Below are 14417 nucleotides of genomic sequence, written 5' to 3'. Positions count from 1 at the left end.
GCCTGGACTCAAAACTTCCGGATTGCCACTTTCGATTCGAAGTGAGCATGGAACTCTGAAGCCACTTTTTCAACTTTCTCATGCCTCTTCGTGGACCAACATTGAAATGTATACCTACCTAGAAATCATAGTATGATCCCAGTTATTGGCACCGCCAATGAAAGGAATTTTCAATTTTTTCCATTTATAAAGAAGGCATCGGAAAAGGCACGCAGAATGTCATTAACTGAAAAGGAATATTATTGACAGAAGGAATACTTCGTTTTTATAGCAGAAATTAATATATAAATGTGATATTTTTCATTTTTCTCTTTTTTGTTTGCATAAAATTTATGTAGGATTCATTTATAATTTCGCCTAAGTCATATGTCATCTCATCTTTTTATGCTCTCTCTTTCTCTAATGCTCTAATGTAGTTCGTGAGATATCAAGTAACAAAGTGATGGAACGACCAGTTCAATAGTTATACTGCCTATGGATTCTGTCCAAAAATTTTGACTTTGACATTAAGTGCCAGAAACGGAATTTGCTCTTGCTGTTATACTTTAATTAAGTTCCAAAAGGAAGAATAAGTAACTATTATCATGCAGGGAATGTCTATACAATCGTTGAAAAAACACAAAGCCGTGAGTATTTCGATACAAAATTTTCACATTCCTTTTCGATAAATGAATCCAAAGTCGGATCATAGTGTTATGTCATCATTATTGAATCCCCATTTTTTATTCCAGCTAATCCCCCTATATTTCTGTATTGGCGTGGGATGCGCTGGGGCAATTTTCTACACGTTGAGACTAGCCACCAGAAATCCAGATGTTCAGTGGAATCGTTCTTCAGGAGAAATTTCCAATGAAGAATTCAGAAAGAAGCAATACAAAGTAAGGGTAACAATGTTCTTTTCTAGGCATAAGTAACACTTGATGTTTTTTTCAGTTCTATTCACCAAATGTGGATTACAGCAATTTGGAAAGTCCTGCCCCAAAGTACTAGGACCCCCAAAATGTATATTCGTAGAGGTTATTAAAACTATAATTAAATTATAAAGTAGGGATTATGCTTTTATTATGCCCAGAATATTTATCAAACCTTATTGTTCCTTCAGTATATGCTGAGTCCAACATAAGGAGGGCCATCATAGAGAAATCGGAAACAGTGAAACAGAAATTCTGATCTCGTTTAATTTTTTCTAGCATCATTCAAAAAGATATTGAAAAACAAAAAATACTTACTGATACTGAATGATTGCATTTACAGATTTTTTATAGAATTTCTTTGGATATTTTCTCTTCCCGCAATGTGGCAATACCCAAAGGAGGTTGATAAAATCTCCAACTTTCTCCACAAAAATGACTTTCCTTCAATATTCAATTTGGTGTTTCGTCTCCAAGTTGCCGTAACCAATATTTTTATATGGAAAATATCGCCCAGTTACATAAATATCGACTCATTAATAATAACATTTCCTTCATAGTAGGGTGATATGTTTCAGTCTGATTTGGATGAACTGAATCATTAGTGACACTATTCTTGTTTGCTAGCCTAAGTATTCCAGAAATGGATTCTTTTAAGTCATTACTAAAACCATGGCGAGGAACTTTGAACAACCAAACACTCTGGTTTAATTAATCAGTTGCATTAAACTTGGGCAACTTATATCACCATTAATAATTTTATGCAGAATTACTGAGTCAATTTCGGCTAGGTGGTATTCTAAGGTAGATGAATTCAAAAGTGACGGAATATAAGAGTACTTGTAGCTGGTCCTCTGAAGTCCTAGCTTTTGGAGACAACCACTGACGTTTCACACTAAAAGAAATTTTCCTAATTTTCAAACGTCATTCAAATAAGCTCATAAGTAGGCAACTTTTTCCTAATTTGACAGACTTTAATCTCTTATGGTTTTCGATTTTTCCATACTGGTCCTACTTTTTTCAGTAACTGCACTTTACTCTGCTTTTAATTTTGGTGTTTGCAAAAGCACAATATTTTGAAAGATTCTGTATTTCTATAAATAGAAACGTTAAATCAGGAAGAACAGAAACAAGTCAATCGAAAGAAAAAAAATGTGCAAATTTTTATGGTTTCTGTAGAATTTTATTCTCAAAGACTATAAACATCTACATATTTGCCTTCTTGAAAAGTGAATTTAAATAATTTCTAGCATAGTTTAATTAATTGGGAAACTGAAGATGTGATATATCGGACTGAGCTTCATGTTTGCTCAGCCAAGGTAGATCTTTTGAAACCTTTGGTGTAGTACCTAATGAATATTACTGGATTTTTATCCCAACACCAAACCATTTATTTACCACCTCGACACGTGTTTCAATCACCAAGTGATAATCTTCAAGAGGAAGATTGAACCAAGTAATCATCTTCCACTTGAAGAAGATCACTTGGTGATTGAAACACGTGTCGAGGTGTTAAATAAACGGTTTGGTGTTGGGATAAAACTCCAGTAATATTCAATGAAGTTATTTGATGAAAACTGATAACACTAACCATAATAATTACACAATTCAAATTTAATACAAGACGCGTTTCACTACACAGTAGTTTCATCTGTTGGACTGATATATTAACCTACTAGCGAACCGCCCCGGCTCCGCACGGGTGCAATGCTCCTACTAAATATAAATATAAACGCGTGCGATCGCTGCTAATTATAAAGTGCTATTGGGCGAAGCGTGACCCTTGAAACGCTATTTATAGGCACGCGCCTCACCCGCTATGTCCCTGCATTTTAAATCTGTAATATCTTTGAAAATATTCATTTAAATTGCATGCTGTGAAGGGCCATATTAATCTATATTAAATCCACAATGTATTTGAAATACTTAATTGATAAGGATTAATGCTGTAATTCTTAAAATCGCTTCGTAAATAATACATTTCTCGAGGATAAAAATGATTATTCTAGGTTATCCCTAAGAGATAGACATATATACCATCGGGGATATTAACCCGCATCAAAATCCATTGCATAGTTTTAAATATATAAGCGTACAGACAGACAAACAGACAGCGGGAAGCGACTTCATTTTGTAGTGACGTAAAGAACGAAAATTGTGTAATTATCATGGCGATAGTAATAGAGTTGTGTGAACATATCCATCCATGTACCTAAGTATAAATAGGAATTTGATGTTTTGCTTTCCTTTCTTTGATAATGAATGGTCATTTTCTATGAAAGTGTACAAGGGCTACATATTTTTGTTTCTTAGAAATTCCGACTTCATGACTCAATACTTGAACATGAAATTTCGACTTCGAAATTCTAACTCAAAATCTCCACATCGATCTAAAAATTCGGACTTTAACCTCGAAATATTTCAACTATAAACCAATGTTGAAAATGCTATATCTACAAAATGCCCAAACCATCCAATCAAAATACCCGATTTTACCCGCACGCTATTTCAAAATAACAGCATTTTAACTCCTTTTCATGCTAAAGCTTCCAAAACTCCTTTTTCTCTTAAATTATGCATACTTTGACATTTCCAAGTACATAAAACAAATATTAAAATAAAGTATTATACAAAAAACAAATTATCTTCAAATAACTAAAAAATATTTATATCACAATATATTCCAAAATAAAATTCCATGATATATTTCATGGAAAATAAAATGAACAAAATGAAAAATGTCTCTAGGTAACATAAAATTCAATAATTTACGTAAACGAAATCAATAATTAATATTTATTTCTCAAGTCAAAAATAAGTCAGATTTTTGTTTCTTATCATTTCCTTGGTTGGTTCGAAGTTAATTACACCCCCAACCGACGATTGTTTCCAGTTTATTTCGATGATGTTTGTCAAGATACAGAATAATCTTTCTACAGAAGCAATGGAGAATGGTAAAATAAGTAGAACCTCAATAACAATTTTCAAATTTGTTATTAAGCTCTTGTTGATCGACTTGATCTTTCGAAAAAGGAAACTTTTTAATATGGCTGCCAAGGTCTTCACTTCATAGCTTTGAGCAATCCTTGGATTCACATAATACTTCAACTCTTCACATACCTATTCTTTCATTGAAACAATACTTTCAAAGGCAGATATCTATAGGCAATATTTTTAATACTCCATTGTATTCTTTATAGGCTTGATATTTTATAAAGTCACCTGTAGATTATAAAATACAACAGGTTGCAATATTTTGAAATATAAATATCGATAATCCCGCCCTTTTGTATAACCTACAGATTTCATTTGAAATAAAATATAATTTTTCTGTTTTTCGACTGAAACTGGAGAATTTTAACTGTACTGCAGAAATATATCTTTTATGCCGGTACAGAAACATAAAGATTAATACGAGTACGTGGATAGATATATTTGCGCATCAAAATCTGACCGTATTTGTAATCTATATGACTAAAGAGAATGAAATCTATGTCGAGGAAAGGTTGAAAGAGTGACTGTTCTCGATCATGTTGAGGATTTATTGAAAGAAATATAATTCAAATATTCGAACGATTTGTATAAAGTACCGAGTTTTAAGGAGAACAGTTTTGAACAATTTTGTAAGGACCCAGATTATAAATATTATTTACAAAATGGCATCTGTGGACAATTCACTTCATTGGGAAGAATTCTATTCAACTCACCTTCCTCCGACTGATTTTGAAGACAATCGGATACTGTTGAGGGAATTTTGTGAAAGACACAACAAAATTGGCCAAAGAATTGTTTTGATAACAGTGAGTTACCTTTAAAGTGTGGTTATGTTCATCTTCACCTGAACATTCTATTTATTTTTATTTCTAGTCTGGCGGTACGACAGTACCACTAGAACACAACACGGTAAGATTCGTGGATAATTTCAGTGGTGGAGTTAGAGGAGCAGCTTCAACAGAGTACTTCCTCGAACAAAATTATGCTGTGATATTCTTACACAGACTAAAGTCTCTAGAACCGTTCACCAGGCATTTTGGTGGACAGAAGTTCTTGGATATGCTTGAATTAGATGATAGGGGACCTAATACAACAATTACAGGTAAATAGACAGATTTATTGCGTCCAAATTGTTTCTGATTATGGTTCAAATTTTAGTCAAGCCAGATAGTGTCGATGTCTTAGCTCCAGTACTGGCTAGCTACAAAGCTGCACAAGAAAGTGGTAGAATATTATATGTTAACTTCACCACAGTTTCTGATTATTTCTGGTTATTGAGAGCTGCTTGTGAATGCTTGGCCAGCTGCGGTCCAACAGCCTTATTATATTTAGCTGCTGCTGTTTCAGATTTTTATATTCCTACAAGCCAGATCGTAAGTGCCTCAGTTTTTTTGGTTATTTCTTGGGTGAATATTCATTTTAATGGCTCGCGCTCATTACAAATCTGAAGTTAAAACACACCAATCTGTTTTCTCATTTTTGTAAAATACCTCAAATCATATTGAGGCAAGAGTGTGTCCCTTAGGAATTTTTTGTGACCTCAGCAGGGTATTCTATTGTGTCGATTATGATTTTTTCAATTCACAGATTTTTGATCTATAAAGTTCCTTTACATTGGACCCATGGTATTCCAGACTCTGTTTAATCCGATGCCCTGTTTGATCCAACATGCCTATCACTGTTGATTGTACATACGATTTTTTAACTTGTATGCGCCATCGCTATTGTTCTCTACATGTAATTTGTTAGTTAACATGGTATTGTATGTCAAAAAATTCTTGACCATAGAGGGTCTTAGGCAGTACTACTCTTTAATCTGACAAATTCATTAACCTGACACCCCTCTGCAAAATGTTTGTTGGATCACCACCGATCCACTATATATTGACTATTCATTCTGTATATATTATGGAACTATGAAACACAGTTTGAATTCATTAATAATTATCATCAAGGCAAGGCAAGGCATACATTGCATACTCTTCCTCATTTTGTTTTGTATGTAATCTCGATTTAAATAAAATGTCAACACTGCAAAAATTACAAAACACAGGTACTTAAATCATTCAGAAGTGTAATAGATTCATAAAAATGTCTCTGATGTTCACCACACTTCAATGGTTGTTTTTTTTTTGACAGACTTTATAAAATATCCAGTGTTTTTGTTTTCACTATATTGAATCATCTCCTTCCTATTAGTCTAAGATCCCAGTATAAAGCGACCTTCACCGAGCTGGTTAATGGATGAAAAGTATTTTATATCAAATTAAATATATCAATGAATATATTGCAAATGAGTCGACTAAAAAATTACAATCCAGAATATGATTAACAATTTGAGAATACTTTTTTTAAACTTTTCACTGTTTTGGTTGAAAGACAAATTTCATACCAATTGAAAGTATGAAGCCTATAGAATATGCAAACGTTAAGTAGACTATTTTTTTTCCTTCACAACTCTTGGGTAGGCAGGGTGTGACAGAGGGGTCCCAGCGAACCATCCCATGCGATAGAAGAGGATACAGCATTGCAGCTTTTAAAAGCTGTTCATTAAAGTTAGCTTCTCGTAAAATAAAAAACTTTAAATACGATGTTATTGAGCTAACCAGCACTTCACAGAAAGTGATGACGAAGAATGTTCTGAAGTTGGAGTTCACTACTTCACGTCTGATGACTCGGATGCTGAATAATTTGTTAATTCAAAAACTTTTGTATTTATATTTTATTACAATTGAGTTTTTGTATAAAACACAACATCATTCCCACATTGATTTCAATCTAAGAGTCTAAGAGAAAATGTGAACAATGAAGAAAAGTACCTAATAAAAATAACTGCATAAACGCAAGCAAGATATAAGTGGAACCACTTATTGGTGGTTGACTTGGGTGTGCATTTTTTGCTTTGTTTGTTTTTATTTTGTCTGCTGATGAAAGAAATAAAATTATTGAGATTAGTTAAGATTAGTACTATATATGTATCACTATTACCATTTTATTTACTAAAGATGTCACATAAAATATATACATACATATATAATTGATTTATTAAACTCCAAAATGATGAAACCATTTAGAGTCTATCACTATCCTTTTCATTTTCACGGACAAATAGCATACGCACTCTCTTTCATTCAATGGACGAACTACACACAGCTGCAATGCTGTGTCATCTATTGCATGGGATGGTTTGCTGGGACCCCTCTGTCGCACGTATCCAATCGTAGTAATACTTCACTTTTTGAAACTCGGCAAATGGAATTCAGGACTGATTTTTGCATTTTGACCTAAATATAATTAATTAATCAGACCAGTGCAAGTTACTAGTATCGATTTCCCTGTTTATACCTGCCTACCCAAGAGTTGTGACGGAAAAAAATGAGTTAACTTAACGTTTGCATATTCTATGGGCTTCATGCTTTCGATTTTTATGAAATTTGTCTATTAACCATACCAGTGAAATGTTTAAAAAATAATAATTTTCAAATTATTAATTGACCATATTCTAGACTGAAATTTTTCAGTCAACCCTTACACATGACATATTTAATTTGATATGAAATACTGTTGTAAATCATTCCCTAAAGTAAATAACGCCCGCCACCACTGGTAACCATTAACCGTAACAAAGCGCGAATGTTCGATATTCGCTGCCGTTCTAGATGTAGCGAGATTAATGCTACCGTCTTCGATGAAATTCCAAGGCATTTTCCAGCGCCTTCGATTGCCAAATATAAGCACCATCCACTCGTCCATGGAGACAGGAATGATTACTCCAAAGTGATGGTGGAACAGGCTTCAGCTAGAAGACAGCAAGAGCTCCACAAGGAAGAGAAGCAGCCACAACCAGTACTTGTACTTCCCTACATCAGAGGATTGTCGAAAAGGATAAAAAGGATTGGATTCAAGTATAACATCAGAACCTGCAGAACACACACAGCGAGGAGAAAGCAGCAAATCCGGAATAGCATGTTTGAACTCATCAATATAACATCAAGTGGGCTTAAGCTGTAATCATCCACAAGGAAAAACACTGATTTAGGAGAAAATTCAAAGAAGCCGCATATACAGTGCCTTCATTTCAAAACTTCCCACCCCTAGAAGTTCGTTTAGCAGGCAAAATAATGTGTTACAAGATAGGGGTGCCATTTGAAATTATTAAGTGGTTAGCTAGGGGTAAGAGGGTTAAACCTAAAATACCACTGGTACTGGTTTTAAACTTCTCCCTTGATATCTAAATTGATGTGTTTTTTGCCTACGGCAAATTCTCCCTGCTAAACGAAGTACTAGGGGTGGGAAGTTTAGAAATGAAGGCACTGTATGTTGTCCAACAACACATTTAGCCAAGCCAGCGTAAAGATACGTAACATGTGGAAACCTCTAATCAAGCGGAACACAACCAACTCCCTCCAAACGGTCTGCTCCCGCTGAAACTGATGAAGCGGAGAGAGGGAAGAAGGGCTAGGTGAAAGCACTCGAATGACCTATAAATAGTCAGATCTCGGAGGAATAAGTCCAGTTATCACCCGAAGACGATTGTGGATACTAACAATCGAAACGTCGTGAAGTAACTGGGTTTGGAATCTTTTTATTTTCATTTCTTGTTAATAATTTTATTTTTTTCAGCTCGTGTTAATAGTTCAATTTTTTTGGTTGTTGCTTGTATGTTATTTCATTGATATTTCCGTTTTTTGCTTAATATATTCGTTATTTTTCACTTTCAGGGATTTAAAATCAATTTATACTTTTCATCCATTAACCAGCTGGTGAAGGTCGTCTCATACTGGGATCCTATACTAGTTATATCTTGTAGAATTGATCACAGGTGAAAACGTGATGAGTGATTATGATACTAGAAAAGAGAATGGCAACAGTTTCTATTTACCTAAATGTAATCTCACTAGTTAAATGAAGTATTATTCTACAAAGGTCTTACAGACTATGTGAAATTACCAAAACACATCAAAACTCAAATCACTTCTAATATTTGATAAAAAACTAATGAGTACATTCAGAAACGCAAGAGTTGATAGCCTGTACATAAATATAAATAACTTTGAAATCAATGATGCACTACGCTACTGTAATTGAAGAAGATAGTGAGCAAAACCTCGACATTTGATCGAACCTGGCGTATTTTTTTTAGCCTTGGCTCTTCCATTCGGACGATTCGACTTTGCTTTCGATGTCATCAACTATACAGGGCGTAACTAAATAAGTGTAAAACATTTAAGGAGGTGACTCCTCATCGAAAGAAAAATAGAATCTTTCATATAAAGAAATTTCATTGGAGCATCCCTTGTTAAGATACAGCCCCTTAAAGGGGGTACATAAAATTTGTATAACAATTTTTTTCGCAAGCACTAAAAAAGTTACAATATTGAAATTAACCTGACGTTTTGTACTACCAAATAGACATTTAGCCAGAAATTTATTTGGTTTACCCCATGGTTGTAAGGGGTGGAAAACGCAACCCCTAAAATTTATTTCCAATGTAACTTTTTGTCTTATTATTTGTTTATCATTCAAAAATGTATTTCCAATAACCTGTTTCATTCTAAACAAAAAATGTCTCTTGGGATTTTTGCCCAAAATGAACCAGTTCGCAGCAATCGGAAATAAATTTATAAATGGTAAACAAATAATAAGACAAAAAGTTACATTTGAATTAAATTTTAGGGGTTGCGTTTTCCACCCCTTACAATCATGGGGTAAACCAAATAAATTACTGGCTAAGTGTCTTTTTGGTAGTACAAAACGTCAGGTTAATTTCAATATTGTAACTTTTTCAGTGCTTGTGAAAAAAATTGTTATACAAATTTTATGTACCCCCTTCAAGGGGCCGTATCTTAACAAGGGATGCTCCAATGAAGTTTCTTTATATGAAAAATCCTATCTTTTTTTCGATGAGGAATCACATCCTTAAATGTTTTACACTTATTCAGTTACACCCTGTATACTTATGTTTCGTCACCAGTTATGACCAATTTCCGAGTGATGCTCATGTGACGGTTTTTTTGGTCAATATTCAGCAATTTTGGAACGAACTCTGCTGCCACACGCTTCATGCCCAAAATTTTTGAAAACATTGCATGTCGTAGGCCAACCGATATGCCGACATCCTCAGCACCTTCTCTAATAGTGATTGGAAGATTCTCCATAACAATTTTCTTCACTTTCTCAACATTTTCATCGGTTGTTGATGAGCTGAGGCGTTCAGGGCGCATGTCGTCATTCACAACTCCTCGACCTTCTGTGAAAAGTGTGTACCACTTGTAAACATTTTTCTGATTCAGAGTATAATTACCGTATATCACTGTAAACATTTCAAGTATTTTTTGAATATCCAATTCCATTTTTTTACACAAAATTTGATGCAAATTCTCTTATCCATTTTTCTTTCGATGGCAGAAAATTGCCGAACACGCAAAACACTAACTTTTATGCCTCTCATCAACAAACTAACGTGCTAAGCAGCTGAAATTGTGAACATATGTTCGAGACGAGTGTACCAACATGAAAAAAATCGCCAATTGAATATATGTAGTTGGCGAAATTTGAATATTCACCTTCTTTTTGGAACAGATCTCATATGTATTCTATCATATTCAATAACTGTACATGAAAGATAGTAATTACTGAATATTTGTTAATTATTTTTTATTAATGTGAGTGACCTACGAATAAATGGTCTTATTTATACGTATGTGCAGTCCCACCAAACATATATTTAGTCTCAGTTGTTTATTACATCGTTTATAGTAAATTTTACTCCGTGCATCAATAAGGCCTTGAAAGGTAAACCATAATTTCTTTATTAAACTAAAATTATCTCCTTAAGATGACTCCACTATTAATTTTTTTCAGCCAACACATAAAATTCAATCAGCTAGTGGTGTGCCAAATATTCAACTTCAGTTAGCTCCAAAAATGTTGGCTCCACTCGTTAGTTTGTGGGTACCTCATGCGTTTGTGGTGTCTTTCAAACTGGAAACTGATGAAAACATATTGATCTCCAAAGCCAGAGGTGCTTTAACCAAATATAAGCATGCGGTAAGACATATTTACTTTTATAGTTTATAATTCAATTCTTCAGGATGACCAGTCTAGCAGTTCCATTGCAGAAGTATCATCTAGTATAGTTATATTCATTCATTTGTAACAAAAGTATATTGATTTTGAATAGCCTCCTCTACGAATAATTGAAGCTCTACAAAGAATTCTCCAGCATGAATTTCTCAAAAAGTTTTTTCTTTTAATTTGAAAGTGGTTGACAATGTTTCATGGTGAATTTTACTAGTTCGGACTTCCATTGTCTAATATGATTCGACTGTGTTAATCACATTCACATTCAGAGGAGTGACACTCGACTGGTTTGCAAGCTATCTTTCGAACCGAAATCACATTGTCAAATTGCCGAATTGTTCCTCTGATATCTCAAAAATAAACTGGGGAGCTCCCCAAGGATCCGTTCTTGGTCCAATTCTTTTTCTCATTTACATTAATGATCTTAGTAAGATTGATATACATGGAACCTTTACCATGTTTGCAGACGATACCACCATACTATGGCATGGAAGTGATATAGAAATTCTGAAAGAGCGTATCTTTCTAGACTTACAGAAAGTTAAAACCTGGTGTGACTCAAACTATCTTTGCTTTAACGGAAATAAAACCAAAATCCTGACCTTCAAGTTCAATTATGAAAATCTGACCTTGAATGAACAAATCATAAATAATAATACCAGCATAAAATTCTTAGGTATATAAATTGATGATAAATTACGATTTGATGACCATGTAAGGACCATAAACAAAAACCTAGCCTCGGGCTGCTATGCAGTCAGAGTTATCACTACTCGGAACAAAGGCAGGCAGAATGGCTTACTTTTCTCTCATTGAATCACACTTAATATATGGCATTTCGTTCTGGGGTTTTTGCTGTTATCAGCTAATGAGTTCAGTATTTGTCTTACAAAAAAGAGCTCTCAGATATTTATCAAAAGCAAAAGGCCAGGGATCACTGTAAACCACTTTTTATAAAACATGGAATTCTGACCCTATACAGTATGTTTATCCTTGAGACAGTGTGCTTGATGCATAAGAAAAAATCTAATATGACAATTGTAAGACCATATAATACTCGTCAAAAAGACGACTTACCCCTACCGCTACCAAAAACGACATTAACCAAACACTCATATTTGAGAGTAAGAAACTCTTCAATCATCTGCCAAGCCAAGTAAAAAATATATCACGCCCGAGAATCTTTCAGAAAACCGTCAAAAGCATATTTTTAACTAAAAGATACTACAGCCTGCAGGAGTATTATAGTGACAGTATTTTGAGCTAACTGTAGCTTTTTGCATTTTATCTATAAGATTAAATTATCTGTATTCTATATTTATGTGTGATTTCATCGAAAGATGGAATTTTTTTTATATATTTTTACTTATATATTTTTATTTTTATGTTTTGTTCTTTTTACAAGTAGACCAAAGATATATGTGTTATCTATTGTTTTTATCTGCAAATTTTAACCATTTTATATAAATCACTGATAAATTAATAGGCTATACTATTGTATTGTACATGTAAACCATGCTTTGTCAACAAGAGTCTTTCCTCTTAGACAATAATGTACATTGATTTAAATCTATGAAAGAACAATTACAATTAGAATGAATAGCTAAAATGTCAATTATATATAAGCAATAAAACGTGAAATGAAAATACAATATAACGAATAAAATGAAATAATAAATATAAAAAATGAAAAAATCCACAGAATAAAAGGAAGCAGGTTTTGTTGTGTGAGCTAAGGATTAACAAGGTCTTACCTTTTACCGTGTGATTCCTAACACCCAAGTACTAAAGAAAAATCCTCAAGTCGCTCTAAGAGCGGTGCCAGTGCGAAAGTAACGATTCATATTGGATTTGAATTGCTGGAGATAAAATCCATTTGGAAAAACATTCTCAGGAAGTTCTTCGATGTTCCATACTATCAAGGATGCAAGTGATGTTCGCTTCTCCAATCAGGCGGATGGCTCTTTTCTGGATGGAATCCAGCAGCTTCAGGGTATGTTTAAGGGCAGAGCTCCATACATGAGAACAAGCATCAAGCATCAAAAGTTGCTGAGTTGTACTTGGACCCAATTCTATTTATCCTTTTCGACAATCCTGTGACGTTGGGAAGGGCAAGCACTGGTTGTGACGGCTTTTCTTCCTTACGTGGCTCTTGCTGTCTTCTAGCCAAAGTCTGTTCCACAATCGCTTGGCATTAACCATTCCCTTAAAGATATTTTCTGATGATGCCTAGTTTCTTCACAAGACCTTTCTTTGTATTACAGAACTCGAAAGCGTGATCCACTAGTCTTGATGATATATCTTTTGGTAGATTGATGGTGGCTGCAAACTCCCACTTTTTTTGAGTCACTTTCTATATTTACAGTAGATGAGATGCAAAGACTTGGAAATAATGAGAGCAATGAGAACCACACTAAAAGCAGCATTGGTACACCTCTAGAACCTACCTCCTTTACATCTTTCAATAATGAAAGAGACGCAAGGGTGGTTCAAGACATGATAATTTACTTAGCTACAATGGATCGATAAAACAAATAATTTTGGAATAGGTGTGGAGTGAACGTTGAACATATTCACAGATCAAATGACAAAGTACACCTTCAACACAAACTACAATGTTAAAATAACAAGCTGTGAAGAGTGGATGATGAGGTCATCCTAAAAACATGCTTGGCTGAAAACCGCCGCAAAAACTATTTTTTCTCTCATATTCTGGTCTCAGACAAACCTCAAATGTGATGAAAAATTTAAATCTACCTATTTTCACTTCTTGATGTTTGAGAGAGTTAGGGTTCCGCCAGCCGAAGAAAGTAAAGTCAACTCACCTGGAATTCTGGACTTCTCTGGCTTCGGTGGTTTCCACCGCTCTTTCACACGTAATGCAAAATGGACTGTATTCTGGGTATGGACTTATCGAAAAGGAATGCACTGTTCCGGGTCACGTTTCTCGGGTTTTTCGAGATTGCGATAGGACTTGGAGTTGCTATAGCCAGCGTGAGCTTCTCGGTGAGAACTGACATACCATCTGGCGGCTGGCCAGAAATTATGATACAGCGGGAGCAAAAAGTGAGGGACAAATAGTTTGATAGAGAATCTCAAATATTTCTGTTGAATGACCGAGTAATGGTTTTTGAGAATAAGTAACATAATATATATAATAATTGAATGCTTAACCTTGTAGCATTTGAAATGCTACAACACAGAATAATCGATACCTTTTACCTAATACTATTGCAAGAGTGAACACACTGTATAGAAAAATAAAAAAAAAAAATCGAACAAACCAATATTCAGAGTATTCATTTTCACATCCAGGAAACATCAAAATGTTCGGAGCCCCAATAAAGTCCATTTGATGGTATGTTTCTTATTTCGCGATTAAATTAATTTCTGGTGATTTTCCAATATCAGCTATGGCTCATACTGTCA

At 34.3% G+C, this 14417-nt stretch overlaps 2 protein-coding genes across 3 annotated transcripts in view; both read left to right on the top strand.

The window, feature by feature from the left end:
- Positions 1–460: 460 nt before the first annotated feature.
- Positions 461–1049, top strand: ND-MLRQ (NADH dehydrogenase (ubiquinone) MLRQ subunit). The gene is made up of 3 exons (XM_023156678.2): positions 461–626; positions 732–878; positions 934–1049. Exons 1-3 carry the CDS (start codon positions 585–587, stop codon positions 988–990), a joined length of 246 nt encoding a protein of 81 aa, XP_023012446.1. The 5' UTR covers positions 461–584; the 3' UTR covers positions 991–1049.
- Positions 1050–4223: 3174 nt separating this feature from the next.
- The window catches only part of Ppcs (Phosphopantothenoylcysteine synthetase), a 33754-nt gene continuing 23560 nt past the window's right edge, over positions 4224–14417 (top strand). For both annotated transcript variants that reach the window (XM_074171602.1, XM_074171601.1), the window contains exons 1-4: positions 4224–4711; positions 4779–5007; positions 5064–5278; positions 10770–10955. In XM_074171602.1, coding sequence (XP_074027703.1) covers positions 4568–4711; positions 4779–5007; positions 5064–5278; positions 10770–10955 — 774 coding nt within the window. In that variant the 5' untranslated portion in view covers positions 4224–4567. The remainder of the gene's footprint in view (positions 4712–4778; positions 5008–5063; positions 5279–10769; positions 10956–14417) is intronic.

The sequence above is a fragment of the Leptinotarsa decemlineata genome, unplaced genomic scaffold (genome assembly GCF_025532065.1).
Source record: "Leptinotarsa decemlineata unplaced genomic scaffold, Ldec_3_MD MMD2_tig00000026_RagTag_RagTag, whole genome shotgun sequence".
In the NCBI taxonomy this organism is placed as follows: Eukaryota; Metazoa; Arthropoda; class Insecta; order Coleoptera; family Chrysomelidae; genus Leptinotarsa; species Leptinotarsa decemlineata.
The sequence above is the reverse complement of the archived record's forward strand: the minus strand, read 5'-3'. Positions and strand labels throughout refer to the sequence as shown.

Coding starts and splice junctions, on each gene's coding strand:
- ND-MLRQ (XM_023156678.2), top strand. CDS start 585: ATGCAGGGAATGTCTATACAATCGTTGAAAAAACACAAAGCC. Junction 627..731: donor CGTTGAAAAAACACAAAGCC/GTGAGTATTTCG, acceptor TTTTTATTCCAG/CTAATCCCCCTATATTTCTG. Junction 879..933: donor TCAGAAAGAAGCAATACAAA/GTAAGGGTAACA, acceptor TGTTTTTTTCAG/TTCTATTCACCAAATGTGGA.